This window comes from Eublepharis macularius, chromosome 11 (genome assembly GCF_028583425.1).
Source record: "Eublepharis macularius isolate TG4126 chromosome 11, MPM_Emac_v1.0, whole genome shotgun sequence".
Classification (NCBI taxonomy): Eukaryota; Metazoa; Chordata; class Lepidosauria; order Squamata; family Eublepharidae; genus Eublepharis; species Eublepharis macularius.
The window spans coordinates 43,713,391-43,734,525 of record NC_072800.1 but is presented as its reverse complement, the minus strand read 5'-3'; the positions used below and the strand labels follow the sequence as shown (position 1 = coordinate 43,734,525).

General features: G+C 39.9%; 1 protein-coding gene across 3 annotated transcripts in view; it reads left to right on the top strand.

Annotated features, from left to right (window-relative positions):
- Nucleotides 1-21,135, top strand: part of KAT2B (lysine acetyltransferase 2B) — a 42,387-nt gene that overhangs the window by 1,549 nt on the left and 19,703 nt on the right. For all 3 annotated transcript variants that reach the window (XM_054991508.1, XM_054991507.1, XM_054991510.1), the window contains exons 2-6: nt 10,496-10,622; nt 13,733-13,878; nt 14,695-14,784; nt 16,409-16,590; nt 17,826-18,017. In XM_054991508.1, coding sequence (XP_054847483.1) covers nt 10,496-10,622; nt 13,733-13,878; nt 14,695-14,784; nt 16,409-16,590; nt 17,826-18,017 — 737 coding nt within the window. The remainder of the gene's footprint in view (nt 1-10,495; nt 10,623-13,732; nt 13,879-14,694; nt 14,785-16,408; nt 16,591-17,825; nt 18,018-21,135) is intronic.

Below are 21,135 nucleotides of genomic sequence, written 5' to 3'. Positions count from 1 at the left end.
TTTGCAACGCTCATGTAGTTCTGTGCTGCTGCCTGACCCTTTTAATTCCCAAAGCTGCTTCTTGCCTGGGATATTCTTCACCGTGGCAGCCCCATACCATTCTTCCCAAGTGACCCAGTTCCTCCTCAGCTGCCCTACACGGTGTCCAGGACTTCCTTCCCACAAAATGCTGCTCCCCCTCGTTCTCTGAAAGTTCCCCGTCTGTCATCTCTTTGCAGCCTGCTCCATGGGCATCCTTCTTTATGCCGTCTTCTTTGTGTGATTTTTGAAAGGAGTTATGGTTTTTTTTGACAACTATTAGGTTACTGACCCCAAGGATGAGAGGATCTGGGAAGCAGTTACCTAGCAAATAGTTGAGAGGACATGCTCTTTTAGGCTGCGTGAGGCAGGATGGAGTCTTCAGGAGGCCACGAAATCACATTTCTCTCAAGATAAGCAGACTGGGACCCAGCAGGATGTGCCAGCGGTTCCTGTATTATTTGCTTGGTAAAGCCCTGCTGCCACAGCTGCTAGTCACATCAACACGGGAGCTGGCAGTGAGGCAAACACGCCTTGACGCGCCTGCTGTGTCGTTCCTTTCCAAGGATAAACAACCCCCCTCCTCTTGCTGCCCCCCTCCTGTCGGACAGCCATTTCAGCACTCTCTCGCTAGTTGTGTGCCCTGCCTGAGGGAGCTGAGCTGAGAGATCGGATTGGGGTTTTGCAGCTGTAGCTCCTCCTATCCCGCCCCCTCCCTTGACTGGTCTTGGCAACAGAGCCTTTGTTTTGACAGGCTGACAGCTGTAGGAGGAGGGGACTTTGGTTTGTTCACTCTGCGGGCTACGGTGGTTAACAAAAATGGCCTATCGGTAATGTGATGAGGTCACAGCCCCACAAGAAGAGAGCAGGGCCGAGGATCTTTCTTTTATTACAGTAAAGGAAAGCTAGATTAGCAGGGCAGCCCTAAACAGAGTTACATCCGCCTAAGCCCTTTGATTTATATGGATTTAGAAGGGGGTAACTCTGCTTCGGATTGCACTGAAAGTAAATGGAACCAAGCAGAATACTGCATTAAACACACACAATTGTAGCATTTACATTCCAAGTAAAGAGGTCACTTTGTGTGCTGCCTTTTCCAAGCATCTAAGTTTTTTTTTAATGCAGTGTGTGAATGAGAAAAATGCATGTTGGAAATGAGTGTATTACATAGAACCTGCAAGAGGAGAGCCAACACAGTTTGCATATTCTTATTACATATTGTGTAGACCTCAGTGGCAGATGATTCAGACTCTGAATGAACTGTAGATGCAGAGAAGTTAGCCGTGTTAGTCTGTGGTAGCAAAATCAAAAAGAGTCCAGTAGCACCTTTAAGACTAACCAATTTTATTTTAGCATAAGCTTTCGAGAATCAAGTTCTCTTCTTCAGATGCCTGATATCAGGCATCTGAAGAAGAGAACTTGATTCTCGAAAGCTTATGCTAAAATAAAATTGGTTAGTCTTAAAGGTGCTACTGGACTCTTTTTGATTTTGAATGAACTGTGAAAGCTTTGGGAACCTTTTCAGTATTTTGAAGTTTCATATTACTTCAAATATTTGACAAGAACTGCTTTTGACTCTGATATCTGGTTTGTGACTTGCCTGAATTAAATGGTGATGCATACAGGTGGTTGGGCTTGCCCTGGAAGCCTGGGGTTTTTTTTAAGGTTATTTGTAGTTCACCTATCTCACTGAGATTCAAGATGGATTACACACTGAGTGAGTACAACTCAATTTCAAGGGCATTTCAATAATGTCATAGGGTGTATAAATGCAAATACTACAGGAAAAATAATCGCTACGAAGTTGGTATGCAGGTCCAAGCAATGGATCTGGGGATGATAGGAAAGCTCAGGGAATATTTGTGAAAGGGCCCTGATTGATACCAGGCCGCTGTAGGTGGCTGCCTAGGCCAGTTCTTTGCCAGGGGCAATGCCGTTGCTGCAGCAGATCCTGGATGCTTTCTCTTTTCCCAGTTGGAAGCCGCAGGGAATAACAGAAAGCCTCTTGCTGAAGGAAAGACAAAAGAAGGGGCAGATAACAGGGGAGCGATCTAGAGAAGAGGGAAGATGTGGGTAGCCATAGCAGGAATTCTGGATCAATGCAGGGAAAAGAGATGAAAGGATGCTTGTGTGATCAAAGGGACTGACCAAGATTCTTTCACACACTGAGTAACAGGTTAAAACCAGGAAGGAGCACAGAGAGGGAAAAGCTGTGCTAGATGGAGGTGAAGCCAAGAGGGAAAGGTCAGCCTGTTCTGGGAGCATGTGTGTGTGGGGGGGGGGGTGGAGAGATCCTGAGGTCATTCCCGGCAGCTGGAACACTGCTCAGATTCCTCTGTATCCCCAGCATTCAGACCCCAAGTACTGGCAGCAGGCATTGTGGAGCCAGCAGTAGTGCCAAGCCCCAACTGACTGGCAGGCTATGCCACATCAGCTCATGGACAGGCATTCATGGAAGAAGATGTACTGGCAAGTGGGCTCCATCGCATTGAGCCCCTTGGTGTCTAGGGGGGGCCAATCACAAGAAATTCCCATAAAATTAGCTGCCTATTGTTTGCTGTGTTCAGTCAAGGCAGAGGAATAAATAGAGGATCAACCATTGTTTTAATTAAGGCAGAATTATTATTGTTAGTTTTATGTTAGTATAATGCAATGATTAGGTAACAACTAACTCCACTGGACTGCTTACGCTGGCAGAGTAACATAAAGTATGGCTTTTTTCTGGTGGCATGCACCGGTACTAACACCTCTTTTGGCTGTTGGGCTTGGGCTTCCACGGTGGTGAACATCATGAGAACCAGCACCTCTTTTAAAGAAAAAAAGTACAGATATAAGCTGAAATCGATCTGAATTGATCACACACACATTGGACGGGAATAATGCTTCAGATTCTAGGATATTGCAGTTGTGTCCACGTGGCTTTTCTCTGCTTTGGCATCCAGATATAGAGCACTTTATTTTTAAGAGCATCCACATGACACTGTGTTCTAATCTTCCTTATCCTGTTTTCAGAGCATTCCCAAACCTGCTTTGCTATAAACTTTTGGGTGGGGGGGCAGAGTCCAAGTGCCTTATCACATCATCTGCATGGAAAGGTGTGCATTTTCAAAGATCCTGACCTGCATAGGACTGCCAACTCCAGCTTTAGAAATTCCTGGAGATTTGGGGGCAGTACCTTGGGAGGGTGGAGTTTGGGGAAGGGAGGGAGCTCAATGGAGATGTGATGCTATAGAGTCCACCCTCCAAAGCCACCATTTCCTTCAGGGGAACTGATCTCTGTAGTGTGGAGATAAACTGTAAGTCCAGGAGAACTCCAAGCCTCACCTTGAGGTTGGTAATGCTCACATCAGTACATTCTTTTTCCCTAACAACCCCTAACAGCTGCTTTTCCCCTGCTGATCCACCAGAAGTTTTTTAAAGTACTTTCTTTTTTTCCCTTTTTTCTTTTTTAAAAAATGATGATTGCTAAAACACTACAGTTCTGTACCATTCATTGATTTTTTTTTTAAGGATCCCTCCCAATAGTGCAGCACGCAAAAACTTACGAAAAAATGCTGGGCTGACGGAGGAAAGTACTCAGATACTCCTCTGTGGAAACTCTGTTACCATCGCTTCTTGGCCTTTTGGCTAAAATCAAGTGTAATACTGAGATTCTATCCTGCATTTTGTTTGTTTTATATACTGACAATGTAGTCCTAAATATCACGAGCATGTAATTTATACTGAGTTTATCTTCAGACGTAAGCAGAATTATACCCTTTTAAGTCCATTGAAGTCAATGCTCTGTCAGCGACCTTTTTTCCTGCTAAGTATGTTTAGGATTATAACCTTAAATATTTGTGTTGGGAGTAAAGAGAGGCTCCTCTTGGAAATATTTTCCAATGGAATTGAAGCTATATAGTGGAATCCATTCCTCTGAGACTTGAGTGGTTAAAAGTGAAATGCTTTTGGTGCTTTGCTTAATATTTTGCTGACACACAAGGCAAAATATCAAGCAAGTAAACAAAAAAATCTTTCATGCTGTTCCCATGTAGGTTGGGGTTAAGAGACAGTTGTTTTTCTTTCTGAATAACTGGTGGGAATAACTGCAAAAGAGATAGAAATGCAAGTTTTAACTTTAAAATCCCTTCCTCTATTGTATTGCTTTCCAAATCCTTAAAGATTTAACTTATTTGTTACCTGTTTCTGTATGTGTTTGGCATCTTAAAGACAGCAGCCACACAACACAATTAAGCTTATCTGCTTCTCTCTCTCGTTCATTCCTCATTCCTTTTTGCATCCTATTTGTTTGACAGCACCCATTAGGTTGAGATTTATTTGACAGAAATCTTCGTCACTTTGATGTGTGCTTATTCTGTTAGAAATTAGGAAACATCAGGTAGAGCTGAAAGGAAAGGGCAGGTCTTCAAGGAATAGCATGGTAGGGAAGTAGTCGGATGGGTGCAGACTGGGTGTTGGCCTTTCTGGTGACCCTGGAGCAGCAGGCTGCTAGGCCTGAAGATTAGCATTTGTGGTGGGAAAACAGATGAAAGTGAAAGACAGCAAAGACAAAATGTTCACTTCAGCGGGGGAGGGCTTTTCTGACCTCACTTTAGTAGTTGAACTTCTAAGACAGCATAGAAAAATAAATGATTTTTTGAAATGAAATGAAAATGAACAATTGGTGATCTACTTCCTGAGGTTGAACAGCCTATTCCTTGTCTCATGCTCAGATTAGTAGACCTGGGATGGCAGCAAAAATTCAACCCAGCAAAAATGTTTCTCAAGCTCCCTTTGGGTCAGCATCTGCACGTGGTGGGCAACAGGATGTTGGATCACAAACTGTGCTGGCCACTCTGAAGAACTTTCTCTAATAGCTAATTGTCATGTTAACTTTTGTTATGTTAACTATATACATACACACACATACTCTTAGACTATAACTGCATATCATTTCAGCAAACATTTTCCACAAACACATCTTTTCTGGTTATTTGTAGTGTAAGGACAGATACATTTTCAGGAAGAAATTGGTGGGTGGGGGTGCTTTCTCCCCTGCAGATTCAGGCCTTTTTCTTCAAAGCTGTGCTTCTAATTTTGGAGCCATTTGGCAGAAAATCAGAAAAACCACTAGCACACCTTTGCATTGATATGCAATGCCCATGAAGTATAATTCTGCCCTCAGAACAGTATTCTTAGACAACATCCCCTGTACTAAGGTAGTGGCTATGTAAGAATCTATTTTGTGCCAGTATGTGTTGGAAATCCCATTACTTAACCTTCTTCCTATTCCTGTGGGGTTCTGAGCCATTTCTGTATATTTTGTACTTGATGCACACTTTTATGAATAGGGATTTGATGCTTTGTGAACAAATACTTGAGAGGAGACTTGGCCCTAAACCGGTGACCCAAAAGGTGAGACCAGTAGCAAAAGCGGGAAATGAACAGTTCAGTGGGTAAACAGGGCAATTAAAAATAACCACGAACAAAACCAAAGGTGCCTGGCTGCGTGCAGAAAATCTTTTCTGCTCACAGGACTATTCTACACGTTGTTCTACAACATTGGCAAGAACACTGCAGCAAAACGCAACACTATTCCTCCACTAACACAAGAGGTTCTTCGGGACCTTGTAGCCTCTTGTGCAAGCAGAAGCAAGGAAACTGATATATTATAGTGTTAATTCTTCTGCAGGCTCTTTCTTGTACAAGTGATTGTGGAACAGTGTCGGTGATGGTTTTCCTTCCACATGTAGTCCCTGGGATTTTGTCCGTTGCTTTAACCAAGGCCATTTCCATCAATTTTAATAATTTGCTTAGCCCGTTTCTTCCACTCATGTTACCTAATAGAAAGGCACTAGATTTTTAAAAATATATTGCTCTTTTACTAAATGTTAAAACTATTTCGTATATGTTATTTCAGGACTGTTTCATACATGTGGCTAAAATCAAGTTTGCCACTGAGTGTATGTCCAACATGCAGCTCCATCCAATCTTGACCTCCTGGTTCTACATACTTGTCTAACTATGTGTGCTTGCACATGAGCTTATCACATGCACACTTTATATTTTAGCTGTACATGAAATGCACATTTTGCGTACAATTACTTAATGTGTGAAGTAATCCATACAAAAGCCTGTAAGGTGTACAAGTATTATCATCCACAAGGGTGACTGAGATAGTGACTTGCCTAAAGCCGGCTGACAAATTCATGGCTCAGCTAAGTTTTGAACCAGGGAATTCCAGGTCATGAGTCACGGTGCAACAGTTCTTGAATATGAACTACAGCTGTGTAAGGTTTTCTGTGCCATATGTCTTTTACCAGAAGGAAAATTAAAAACATCTGTAAACCACTGTAATGGTGGGGCATACCACCACTTATGGCTGACTTATGGCGACCTCCGGTGGGGTTTTCAAGGCAGGAGACTAACAGAGGTGGTTTGCCATTGCCTGCCTGTACAACCCTGATTTTTGTTGGAGGTCTCCCATCCAATTTACTAACCAAGACCAACCCTGCTTAGCTTCTGAGATTTGACAAGAGGCTCACCTGTGCTATCCTGGTCGGGTCAAACCACTGTAATATGCTCTGCTTTATTAAAGGACGTTGAAATCCTGAGCTACAGAAATGGGGAAGGGCCATGGATCAGAGGTAGATCATCTGCTCCACATATAGAAGCTCCCAGATTCAGTCCCCAGCATCTCCAGTGAAAAGGATCAGGTGGGAGGGGATCTGAAAGACCTCTGCCTAAGATCCTGGAGAGCTGCTGCCAGTCTGAGTAGACAGGGCTGACCTTGATGGACCAGTGATCTGGTTTAGTATAAGGCATCTCCATATGTGTGTGTTCCCTTATACAGAGACTGTGATCCTGAGAACTCTTTTACGTCTCCATCATCATACACATGGACTTTTTTGAGTTTGTCCTTAATGAGCATTTTCTCTTTCCCCCTGGTACTGCATCACCAGAGGTTTCAAAACTGTCCGTTCTGTGAATACAGAACTAGTTTCATGTTCCCCGAGTCACAGGCAGAACTTTAATTTTCCTAAATATTAGTGTTTTGTTGTTTACTATTTATTTGAAGAAAGGGCAGTAATCATCTGATGTGTCAAATGTATAAATTAATCACAATGATCTTTGTTAGGTAGTGTATATAATCTGCAATCCATGCCTTGGGCTGAAATGTATTATTAGAAAAACGTTCATCATAAAGCTAATCCATAGTTATTTATTTTCCAGTGCAGCTTGAGTCTCTACAGCCTGGAATCATCATTGATTAGTGTTTCGGTTCAGGGAATTTAATAATAAAAAGTTGCCTAATGATAGTGAAGTTAATTGCTAAATTCTAGAAAACAACTTTCCTAATATTGGATTTCTTTCTGGTTTAGGCAAAAAAAAATACTGTGGTTTATAAAAGTATAGTACCCATTGGTGTATATAATAAAGCCATCTGTCCAGTAGCATGCATTTGAAACATTTGAGAATTTATGCAAGGTTTTGCAAAATAATTCATAGTAACTTTCCCATAAAATTCTGCTTTACTGTTAGTGATCATATAATCCTGAGATTCCAACATCTATCCTTAGTGGTCTTTTTCAAAAGCAACTTGACACAGGACTGCTTCTAAAAATGATTATTGGTGTTGAGCCAGATTGCCAGTAAAGTTTATGCTCTCTTACATGTACTGGTGTCAGCATGTCATGCATTCCTTTGCTAGTAGCTTCCAGTGATGTAAGGTGGGACGAACATGCAATGCTTGACGTAATGATGGATAAGGAATACATGTTTTGAGGAAAACTGTTCTTGGTGGCTAGTCCATGTCACATGTAAGATATAGTTCTGCCCTTAGCTAGAGTGTGGCTAGAATTTTAATAATGCTTACCTTTTGTTAGAAAATTGGTAATTACAGCCAATCCTGAATAAGGTATGTGGACTACCTAAGCACCCACAAGCTTGAATCTCATGGTAAATCTCCACTGATGGAAAGGATTTTCATTAGCATAATGGGAGTTCCTCACTTCCCCCTTCTGCTGTAGCCCAAAGTCATCTGAAATTCTGCCCCTGGGGGGACAGGATTCCCGGGCACAGAATGAGGGGGGAGCTAGAAAACTGCAGCAGAAAGGGGGAAATCAGGAAAATCACTCCCCGTTTCCATTACTAGAAATTTATCATGAGATCCAAGCCAGTATCTTTATTTGTTACCTTCTAAATACTATATGTAGTTTATATAATGTTTTGTGGGTTCTTCAGGGGAACTAAATGTTTCAGTTGATTGCCCACCTCACAGATTTAAATTCTCGGGGTGATTTCGTGTGTTCTTTTATAATCAAAAACAGAGGAATGGCATTTGATCACGTTACATGAGACAATTGGGGAAAACATTGCCAATGTCTCAGAGCTACTCAACAGGATGTAATTGAACCTTCTGAGGAATGTATCTCTACTGTGCAAAACATTTTTCCTTCTGGGATCAAGAACTGAAAGCATACATTTTAGCAAAATCAAAAAGAGTCCAGTAGCACCTTTAAGACTAACCAATTTTATTGTAGCATAAGCTTTCGAGAATCAAGTTCTCTTCATCAGATGCCTGATCAAAACTGGGCAGATACAGAAGAGGAGGGGAGAAGAGAGAGAGAGAGGAAAGAACATATAGAACATTTTAGCAAGACATACTTAATTTGAATGTTACTTGCCTTTGAAGACTATCCCAAAGAGTTCATTTGGTTCAAAGTGTGCCTGCCACCTTCTTAGCTGGTGTGAGCCAGTGGGAGTATATGACATATATAACTGTAAAGAAAGAAGTATACTGGCTCACAATTTACTTGTGATTGCTGTTTTGGCATTATTAATCTCTAAAACCCTAAAAAGCTTGCTATGAGCTCGGTGTGCACTGGAGTTGGCAGAAAATCCTGTGAATCCTTTATTTTCAAGTTCTTTTCAAGGTTGAGATGGTCCCCGAGTTAATAGAACTCCTCCACAGTTTTCTTTTAAAAGAATGTTTACAATTTTTTATTGACATTTGGGAGTGTTTTACTAGACTTAAACAACTGCAGAAAAATAAGTCAGATGTTTTATGAAATATTGGTGTTTTATGAAATCTTTGAAATATCTTTAAGTAGAGGGAGAGGGAGGGTGGGCTGGATTATTGTAAATTTAGTAAAACATATTTGGGAAGAGTTAGCCAGAAATACAACTGAGTGGCAGCAAAACCTCTGCCATTCAAAGTGCTTTTCATTGTTTCTGTGGGAGGGTTGGAATGAATTCCTGGCAGTTCAGCTCTGCTGATGACAGTGTTCATACATCTGTTTGTTTGTATCTTTGATGCTAATTATTGTGCAACATTATGGTTTTGTGCTGTTATTCAGCCTCTATGAGTTTTAAGGTTGTGTAATAGCACAGTCTGCCGGATTATGTGCTTTCTTTATAACGTTTTGGGTGCAGTCCTAAGGAGGTCTACTCAGAGGTAAGTCCTGTGTTATTTGATGGGGCTTGCTCTCAGAAAAAAACGTCCTTAGGATTGCAAGCTTTGTTTATTGAACAGGATTGTAGGGGCAGAGTTGTCAGAGCGTGATATAATTACAAAATCCAATTTTAATATTTATGTATGTTTGTTATGACTCCAGTATTTCTTATTATAAACAGGCATATAGAGGGGGGCAAGCATTTATGTAGATTACATAGCCCATACTGAGGACAGATAAATATTGAGGACATGATAAATACTTATCATGGTATATGTACAATTTTTTTTAAATGTAAAAATTATGAGAAATGGTTGCTTTAACAGTTTCTGATACTTTCTCTTTTGGCTCTTGACAAGTTGAAAAAAATATATTTCTGCAACCCTTATATCAGGTGGTAAGAAATTGATGCATTAACAAATGAAAATGCTTCTCCCTCTCCTCCAATGCTACGTGATAGTACAACCAAATACTTTGTGTCATTTAGCAATTGCTATAATACAAATATTATGCACAACAGAACATGATGAACACAAGTTATTTAGTATAGGCTATTTCAGAGTTAATGGAAACAGTAGTTTGCAATAATGTTAAAGCTATTGCATTATTTCAGAAGCAATGGTCTTGCGTGCATGTTACATCTGTGACGGAGAAATTTGTGGGTAAAGTTCATGATATATTCCATTAAAATTTAAAAGCGTTTTCTAAAAGTGTTACTTGTAGGAACAGAAACCATTGTCTTCTATAGCATGAGCGTGCACTGGACCGTATGCTAAAAACTGCAGTGTAATATTTGGTTCATTAGGGGAATAGCCCTGCCAATCTTCTCAGCCAATATCTCTTCCACAACTAATATTTACCAGTCTAATAGGAAATGATTGCTTTATAAATAATGGCTGCTCATTTCTTTTTCTGTATTTACAGTAACAGAATGATTATGTTCTAGTCTCTGCTTTATGAACATTATTGATGATGTGCCATATGTCTTAATTCTTAAAATTCATGAAATTATTCTCTCTTCCCCCCCCCCCTTATAATTATAGGCTGAAGAATCTTGTAAATGTAATGGCTGGAAAAACCCTAACCCACCTCCCACTCCACCCAGGGCAGACTTGCAGCAGGCAGTTGTGTGTCTTACCGAACCATGTCGTAGCTGTAATCATGCACTTGGTACGTTTTGTAGCTTTTTCCTTTCTGCAGTTTCAGTCGGTTTATTTGGAATCATGGCCTAACATATAATCAAAAGGCTGAGGAAAGTAAGAGTAAATTACAAAGGAAAATCATGCTTTGAATTTTAATTAATTTTAGTTTAGTGTAATACACAATAAAAACATCACACACACGTTTTCACAACTCTCATTCTTGGTGATGTGTTCAAAACAGAACAGTAAACAAGAAGTGAGAATAAAATATCAGAATAAACTAAAATATAAATGAAAACATGGTAAACTTGAATTTTATTTTTTATGGTCCACACTTGCTTTAGTACTACGTTTGGGTAGTGGCGGGGGTGGCATAAACATATAAATTCAATTTTTGGTTTTGTAAAAAGCCTTGAATATTTTGTAGTCCCCAGTGTCCCCATTCAAACTCATTAGAAAATTCCAGTATGGAAGGCTTTTCTGCATCTAATTCCCGTAGGAATTCTCATGAAACCTAGAAGATCATAAGTGGCACAGTCCTACATAATTTGTTATGCAAGTGCACATGTTGGGAACTGTTAACATCATATCCCTGAGTGTATGCTCACCATATATGCATGTAGCAAAAAAAGCAATGGCAATTTTATTGGCAAGATTGATTTTCCTGATTTATCTACTGTTTCAGTAGATAATGAATTTTTGAGCAACAACTGAAAGAGGGCAAAAACCAGTGTGTGCTGCCATTGAGTTCCAACTTCCAAGCTTATTTTCAGGGCCACAGTTTGAAATTTTAAAACAAAATGCTGACCTTAGTGGCCCAAAATGTCATATTGCTTTCCAGACTTCTGGCCCTCCTGAAACAGCTTCACTGGTGAAACACATCCAGTAATAGTTATGTCCTCTTTGTTTTATATGTATATTTGCTTAAGAAGCTGCATGTATTTATTTACATAATTTATAATCCACCTTTCTCACTGAGACTCAAGGCGGATTACTCAGTGTATGCAGAATCATCGCAAATTAAGCACTGTGAACACAGCTTTCCTACTGTCTCATGTAGTCTCAAACATAATACATTTCAGTAAAAGCAAAATATTCAGCTGCCAAAAAAAGCCCCAACCCTTTCTGCAAGCATGTGTGAATCAGCCTTAAGAAAGAAAAGCAAGTAGTTTTCTCATGCTGGTAAACTGTCTGTATTGGAACTGCTTAACTTTAATGGCATGTTTGAGGGAGCAGTCCTCAGTAGGTCTACTCAGAATCCCATTCAGGTCTATTCAATGGGACTTAATCCCAGGAAACTGGTTTTAGGATCACACTGTGAATCAGTTATGCAGGTTTTGCGGGCTACACACTGCAATCAAGAAAGCGGGCAGAAGCCCAAAGATACCAGCTCTTGTACGAACTATACACAACATTTTAAAAGGAAATGGGGAATTTTAAATTCACCAGCTCTGTCTGTCTGTCTTTTTGCACTTTGAGTGCTGTTACTTTGATCATGATAATCTGGTAAAACTTTGAGTTCAAAGATTCTACCATGATTGTTTATCTGTTAAGATGACAATTCAGCAGAAATAAAAGGGGCAGCTTAGTAGTACTGTCAGAAACTGAACCAGCTTTCTAGAATTGTACAAACAACATACACAGATTTAACGACCAAGCTAACATTAATTGTTGCAATATGTGAAACACAAACTATATTAAATTAAAACATAGTTTATTATTAACTTGATATTAGTTGCAAAATATCTGGGAAAGTCATCCTATTTTTATGAAAGAGAAAGAGTAATACTGTAAACTGGCTTATTAGTAACAGCAGAGGTCCACTGGTACAGTACATTTAGATATATTTAGTTATATCTACAGGGAGAAAAGGACCTTGTATCACAAGCAGAATAATTTTTTTTCTCTCCCACTTTACTATTGGTAATAGCTGATGACAAAAGTGCCTTCACAGTTCACACCACACCGTCATTAAAATGTCAGTGTAACTAATTTCCCAATTAGCCTCCTGCTGTTAGATGATTATAAGTACCATTTATTAAGCTTTTATGACACTGATGCATTAACTTTTCTTTAGCTTTCAGTGACATACTACTAGGCTTAGTAAAAAGAGTTTTTAAATGTTTGTTTTATTTTTATTTTTTTAAATGTTTCTTTAGCACGTTGGATGAGTGATTAATGTAGGGGATGCTGTGCTTTTTTTAATCCATGAAGACCAACTGGTGACAATGAGTTAGAATTGTGCTTTACAGCAGATAAAGCTGCTCCTGAGATTATGGACTCTCTTCTGCAAATATTGGAGTTTTGTAAATAATTGACTTTGCCTTTTGGTACAGGTTCTGGGGTATAGGATCGGCAGGTCTTCACAGAACTAACCTGTTAACCAAGTACCTCACCTGCCAGCGTCTGTGCATGGATCCAGAAATCTTTCACATTCTGTTCTTTGCACAGTGGAAATATGGTCACAGCCCTTTTTCAAACAATAAAAGGCTGCTTGCTGTGCTCTTAACAATGGAGTGTGTTAAAAGCACAGTATCTAGGAATGCAAAGGTAATTACAGTAGAACAAGGAAGAATAAGAAGAAGGAGTCGTGGAGTCTCAACTGACTCATGTGGAGTCACAACTGATTTTAACACTGACTAAACCAAGGGGTATTAAAGGCAAGAGGGGAGCGCAGGTGGTTTGCATTGCCTTCCTCTGTGTAGCAACCCCACTCTTCCTTGGTAGTCTCCCATCCATGTACGGACTGTGGCCCACCATGCTTGGCTCCTGAATGTCTGATGAGCTCAGGCTAATTAAACTGCTAGAGCAAGAAAAGTATTTCAATATTCCTGAAGCCCTATTCTGTAGTTTGCTTAGCATAATGATTAATCCAATATTTGCTGTTAATATAAAGGTTTTGAATTAATACAGCAAGAAAAAAAGTCCGCGAAGGAGTGAAAGGGAGAATAAATAGCTTCCAGTTCAAAAATATGGACGGACTGGTGATATTCTTTTTCATACAAGTGACATTTTAACCACACTTTGATAGGTGTTAGATAAAACATGGAAGTTATCAGTGGCCCATCTCTGACACAGGCTGTTCCGTTGGGTGCCTCTGTGTACTCAGTCCCTCTGCTTCAAACTGTTTGTTTTTAGCTGCTCACGTTTCCCATCTGGAGAATATCTCTGAAGAAGAAATGAACAGGCTGTTGGGGATCGTGCTAGATGTGGAGTATCTCTTCACCTGTGTCCACAAAGAAGAAGATGCTGACACTAAGCAAGTCTATTTCTACTTGTTCAAGGCAAGTTGCCATTTTTGCTTTCCAGAACAACTTCTGTGCTGTATCCTGCATTTACCTTTCAAGGCATTGGTTGTCTTTTTAAAAGGGAAAATCATACATTTCAATTTTTCATCTTCAGACCTTTTAGAGACCTACAAGATTTTTCAAGGGTTTAAGCTTTTGAGAGTCAAAGCTTTGTCTCTCAAAAAGTTATACTCCTGAAAAATCTTGGTCGCTGCAGTGCCACTGGACTCATCTTGCTGTTCTACTGCAGACCAACACAGTTACGTACCTGAAACAATCTTCAATTTTGACATGTTCCATCTTTCTAGTCTTTCTGAGTCCAATAGTTCTGGGCTAGATCCTTCAGTCAGAGGGTGCACAGTGCCTTCACTCTATATGTAATCTTAGTAGTTGCTCAATAACAGTATTAACCTAAAGTCAGTGGGTTTAGAACAGTGTAACTCTGTTTAGGATTGAACTGCAACACAGCTCCATTTTGCCATCTTCTTTCTTTAGTACCTTTATCAGAGTTAGTAACTTTTTCTTTCTTCTGTTATCATGGCCTTCTGAATCATAATAGTTTCTGTTTACAAAGCAGAAGCAACAGTTAGCACATCTCTTCTGTGAAATAGAAACTCATGAATTTATCCATATGGGGTCCATATACCCAGGTAGTTTTTGAGTTTCAGAAAGGATGGTATGACATTTTGGTGTATACTGGCAATCTAAATCATGAAGAATGGTCTGTGCAAGACTACCAATGTTATATTTTTAAAATGTCAGTTTTTCACATGTATTCATTAAACTTTTTTTTTAAAAAAACTTTTCCAACAGCTTTTGAGAAAATGCATATTACAGATGGGGAAACCTGTCGTAGAAGGATCTCTGGAAAGTCCCCCATTTGAGAAGCCTAGTATTGAACAGGTAAAATCCCTACATGGGCAATTAGTATCACCATGATCTTGCTTTTCATTAGCTTCTTTTTCAAAAAGAAAAACCAGGAGCTTTAAAAAGAAATCAAGAGCGTTGTTAATATATGGACATAATTTCTGTATGTGACAGCCAAGTAAGATGACTACTAAAGATTCACCTGAGCATAGTTTTCTTCTTTTTCATGCAAGTAGGCATTATGAATCTATTGCATGTGTTTCAGAATTTAGTTTGCACTTTCATCAAATGTGTAATGATTCTCTTTAGCCAAAGTAGTATTATTTTTAATGTATTCTTTTGTACATGTCTGCAGAGAGGCCTTTGTTCTTTAGTTCAGTGCCCCTGGAAATTGGATGGAAAAAGCATCTTGTAAATTGGAAAATCCACCATTAGCAATACAAAAGATGAAGTTTAAAAGGAACCCAATAGATGATAGCAATTTGTATCACTGCAAGACCCCTAGGTAGGTAGCTGACGTCTTTAGAAAACAAGGTCCTGATTCAGAAAGGTAACCATTGTTGTTAGGTATTTGGTTATCTGTATTTAGTATATACTGAACTAGTAAGAATAGTCTTCTTGACTCGGGGCTGGGCTAATGTTTAAGGCTTTTGGTATTACAGATCTAGTACATATTTGCAACTGGGTAGATTCATCTTGTCATCCAATGGAAAATTATACTTGCAGTTTATAAACCAGCAGTGGCATTTTATTTGTACTGAAGTTAACACAACAGATGGCAAATCAGACTCATATGTGAAAGCGAGGCTTCCCTGTTGTCGGTTATGGTCAGGGAACACTTCATGCATTGCATCTACTGTAGCTCATAGTGGAAACCCTGTTGCCTGCCGCTATGTTTCAGTTTTTGACTTCAGTTGAACTAAATCAGACTTAATACTCCTCAGGTGATCTAATGTCGTGAATGTTTTGTGGCTGGGGTTGAGAAGGTGCTCTGAATTCACAGCCTTTAGAGATACATTTAGATGCCAATAGAAAAACTGAAAGACGCAGCTGAGCACTACTGACTATTGAAAGGGAAACTCCTGGATGGTTCCTTCAATCATGCCTCTTCCCAGAGACCAAGCTGGTTACTGTGCATCTAAAATTCATTTGTAGCTCAACTGTGTCTGTCAGATAATCTTAACTGCTCTTGACACGATTGTTAGTGAAAGTATGTAGATGGGTCATCATCCAGTGGGGGAAATTAATCCTTACTTCCCTTTTTTGTAAATGCAGGGCTGAATCCACATGTCCTGGCATAGTGCTAAACTGTTGGAACGATAGCATATTCCCGGCATGATTTCTGACATCATCGCGCCACAAGAGCGGAATCGTGGTGCAATGACATCAGAAATTGCGCCAGGGAGACACTATTATTCTGATAGTGCTGTGCCGGGACGTGTGGATTCAAAGAATTACTGTCCCAAGTTAAATTGATTCCATTTTACAGAAGAAGAGAGGCCCCTGTGCTGGATTCCTAGCAGCAATCTACCTTCAAGGCTATAATGGGGAGAAAATAGAATAGTAATAAAGTTTTGGTAGCCTGGTTCTCCATACAAGTATTATGTTGGTTTGCTAATTATCTTAATAACCTATCCTTACTTTCTATCTCTTCTTTAAGGGAGTTAATAATTTTGTGCAATACAAATTTAGTCATCTACCATCAAAAGAGAGACAAACAATAGATGAATTGGCTAAAATGTTTCTAAATCGTATCAACTATTGGCATCTGGAGACTCCTTCCCAGCGAAGGCTGAGGTCACCTAATGATGACATTGCTGGCTATAAAGTTAATTACACAAGGTAACAGTATTTTGTTTCATGGTTCCCCTTGCATCTTATGGAATTATATTCTGTAGGTATGGGTGCCATCTGATGCCCACTTCCAATGTCCCAGCATGGCTCAAATATAACAGCAAGCCATGGTTTGTCACTACATGAATGAGCCTGGAAGATCCTTGAGCTTGCATGCTCCCTCTTCTTTTACCCCTTATATGCTTGTAGTTAACACATGTTTTCTTCTTCCCCGAGAAACCATAGTTTGCTTTGTTGTAAGCAGAAAACTTTGAACAGCAGTTCATTCCTAGTTTGGATAAGTGGTTTGCAGGGAAGGTGCAAAACATGTTTTGTTTATTTTGTAATGGCAAACTGTGCCATGAAAGCAAAAAATTATGAATTAATTGGCTGTATGTGGGAGTGGAGGGTATGTGAGCTCTCTTGGACTTAACTGAGCTATATGATCTGTAGAGTAAGACATGCTGTGAGAGATACTCTTAACCATGCATGGACCAAATAGCTAAATCTGTATATCAGGTGCAATATACCTCCAGCTACTATAGTCCAGGAAATGAGAGAAAAGGGTAGAATATTGCCACCATTCCATTCTACAGAGGAAATAGTTGTTGTAAAGAAGATAGTTAATATCATGTCATTCCAGTTTTGTTCTATCTACACTGGCTCCTAGTTTGCTTCCAGGCCCAATTCAAAAGTGATGATATTGGTGTTGAAAGTCCTGGTCATCTTGGGGCCATCACACCTGAAGGACCACCTACTCCAATTTGAGCCTAACTGACCACTCCAGTCATCTTCAGAGGCCCTGCTTTGGTTGATCCCATTGTCTGACTAGGCAGGTGACAATCCGAGAAAGGGCCTTCTTAGTTGTGGTGTGGAAACTTTGGAACTCCCTCCCCAGGAAGATTTGTCTGTTCCCTTGATTATTATCCACCAGTGGTTGTAGACTTTTGTTTTGTTTGGTATTCCCTCACTAACTCTAGACCTCCTCCGTGTGTGTGTATTTTATGTTTGTATATGTTTTATTTAATCGTTTTAAACATTGTGTGTGTATGTATGTAATACATTTTAATGTCTGAAATGTTTTAATGTTCACCACTTTGGGGACCCTAAATTGGGTGGAAAGGTGGCATAGAAATGTTTAAAATAAATAAATAGATAGTTAATAGGTTGTACAATGAGATGTTTTTGATGTTTATCTTGGGTTACTTGTCTATACCTTATTTTTGTGTCCCTGCCCCCGGTAGATGGCTGTGTTACTGCAATGTTCCCCAGTTTTGTGACAGTCTACCTCGATATGAAACCACCCAAGTTTTTGGAAGAACACTGCTGCGCTCCGTCTTTACCGTCATGAGACGACAACTTCTAGAACATGCTAGGCAGGAAAAGGACAAGCTTCCTCCTGAGAACCGGACTCTAATCCTCACACATTTTCCTAAGTAAGGAATTTTCATTTGTAGATTTTTTGAGTAAACTTGCAGTCTTTATGAATTTGATGTATTGGTTAAGCCTATAGGTAAAAAGATGAACATGCGTGTTTTTTTTTACCTTGTCTTATAGGGAAAACAAGTTTTTATCTTAGCAGATAATCATTTAATGTCTTTTCTTTTGCAGTTAGTCCACAAATGACTGTAATACACTGGTTGATTTATGTATTTGGTTTATTTATTTTACATAGACCCTGGCTTTCTCCCCAGTGGAGTCTCAGAGTGGCTCACATCATTCTCCTTTTCTCCATTTTAGGTTAGACTGGAGCAGGTTAGACTGAGAGTGTGTGACAGGCCCAAGGCCACCCAGAGAGTTTCCATGGCAGAGCATGAATTTGAACCTGAGTCCCCTAGATCATAGTCTGACATTCTAACCACTAACCGCATTGGCTCTGATACAACCCCTAGCACCTTAAGTAGCCAGGCCCCAGATAGCCTGTACCTGAAGACCGACAGTGACTTTCAGAGGACTTAGAAGGGTGCAGCTCTGCATAGGATGGCATTGTGAGACAAAATCATTCACCAGCTGTTGGCTGTGCTTATGAGTATAATTAGGACAACCTTGGTGGTATACAGCAAGACATTCCGCGCTTGCATATCCTGTAAGCAGATGCAATTTATTCCTTAGCCTGGTCAGTGTTGGAAATTGTTTTCGCAGCCCAGATTTGGCCTGTGCAATATCTGAACACCAAGTTATGTCTGAATTTTCTAAGGCTTTGGGGAGTCAGGGGGTGATTGCACTGAACAATGCTGGTCTGCATACACATTAGTGGATTGTATCCTTAGTTATTGTGTGTCATACAGTGATGTGTTATAATTACACTAATGTCGGCTACATAATTACATTCATTCTCTCTTTCAAGTAAGCCTTTCGCCTCTTTACGTTGTAACTGCCTAAAGGCTTTCCATTTGCAATCTTACTGACGTCAGCATAGTGCAGTGCATTAAATTGTCTTGCTGTGCTCCTTTGTGGCAGAGCCATGGAGATTTCAGTTTACATAGTAATTGCACTATAATAGAAGTAATTTATTCATGACAGCTTATGTTTCAAATATGTTAGTGGAACAGTCAAAAAAGACATGTAATTACTTGCTCCCCATGCCTCCCCCCCTCCTGCTGCTGGTTTAGGATTGCTAAACCAGTGGCCACTTCATCATGATAAATCAAGGGGAAATGGTATCTCTGCTGAGGCCAATTAGTTATCTATCTTGTGGCAAACTTCAATATGTTTTTCAGGCATAAGCCTTTAGAGGATAAAAAAGATAAAGTGGTTCTCGTTAGAAGTTGATGAGCTGCCTCACTAGACTTTCTGGCTGTAGAATTTGGGCTGCAGCAGAAAAGTGTGGAAATAATCCAGCCAAATTTTATTAATTCCCATGGACTTCACTGGGAGATATAAGCACGTGCTTGGCTGTCTCCCACTGGGAGTGTATTTCTTGATTTCGTCTGGATCAGTAATTCGTTAGCATGTTTTTAAGGTATTAGGGCACTTGCTCAACATTAGCCAGATGGATGCCTCTATTATTATTGTTATTTTTGTTGTTGTTAATATATCTCTCATGGAACATCATCTCCCACTTTCAACTATTGTTTATATGCCAGTTGTTTACATTATCCTGCCTTAGTTCTGCAACCATATTGTGTTGTTGTAGTAAACTTTAAATAGAGTGTGGCCAGATGATGATGTAGCAGGCTACTGAGAGGTTCTGGTTGCCAGGGAGACAGGAGAATGCTGGGGAGTGAATGGCAGGTGAGGGGGAATGACAGTTGGGAAAGGGTTGGTTGGGGGATTGGGGTACAGGCAAGGATACTGCAGGTGGGAGGAATGCTGTGAAACAACTGAAAAGGTTTTGAGCCCACCATTACACTGTGGATAAGGGACTGTGCAGCCAGAAGCTGCAACCCTGTGAACTGAATGCCATCTGTGGGGAGGATTTATACCCCGCCCTGAGCCCATCTGTGGGGAGGGCGGGGTATAAATTGAATAAAATAAATAAATAAAAATAAAATAAGCACTGGGAAAGTTGAGCAACTAAACCAGGAGGGAACCATTTGGAAAAGGTTGCCCAGCAGTGTATGAGCAACAGCTGGAATAATAAAGTAGTAGGCTAAGAGAACAATCTGAAGATCTATAAAAGATCTATTACTCTTGTGGAAGTATTTTAGGATTTCATTGAAAGGCTCCTATCCTAAGGACACTTGCATGGGAATAACCCCAGTGAAGAACCTAGGACTTGCTTCTGGGTACCAGAACAATCAACTGGAAATGCAAGTGCATTAAGTCTGAGAAACTTTGCATGTTGTGTGGGGGTTTAGATTTTGCTAGGACATTCACTTGCAAGGGCACTGAAGTAGAATATTATATTGTTCCATTGTTTGTGGGAGAAAATTGTGAGGGTAGCGATTTGCCTGTCAGTAAGAGGTCATATGGACAAGCCCATGCCAAGCCATAAGGGACACTGTTTGGGTGGAAAGGTGGCATAAAAATGTTTAAAATAATTATTACATGTAGTAGTAGTAGCAATAATAATGATGATGATACTGTTCAACAGAGTTAGGGGCTCAGATGAGGCCAAGATCACAAGTCATATTTTCTCCATAAAATGCAAATAGCAGGCCTAAACCAGCCTCAGTTTGCCTGGCAGCTGCAAGACTGACCAGATCCTTTAGCCCTTTTATTGTTGGTGTTAAAAATGAGAGGCTGTGACCATTCCCGTGCTGAACGCAAGGCTTAGCTAATTTAAAGTTTGCCTCTACATCACAAAATAATCTACTTGTAAGAATAATGCCATTAGATTCCCTTGAGTGGGTGGGTGAGTCCCTGCCTAGCTTAAATTTGGGAGCAGTCTTCACTGTGTGCTTCAGTGGTAGGATTCATTCTTGAGATTCTTTGAGATCTTAACTATCTTACTGCACTCATGTTCAGTGAAAACCCAGGTAGAGGATTTCTTCTTTTTATTACGTATTTAGGAAGGAAATGTAGATTCTAAACTGCATTTGTGACTTTGACTATTAAACTAGGAATGTTATCCTAGATTAACCATTAACATGGTGTGTAATGTGTTATCCT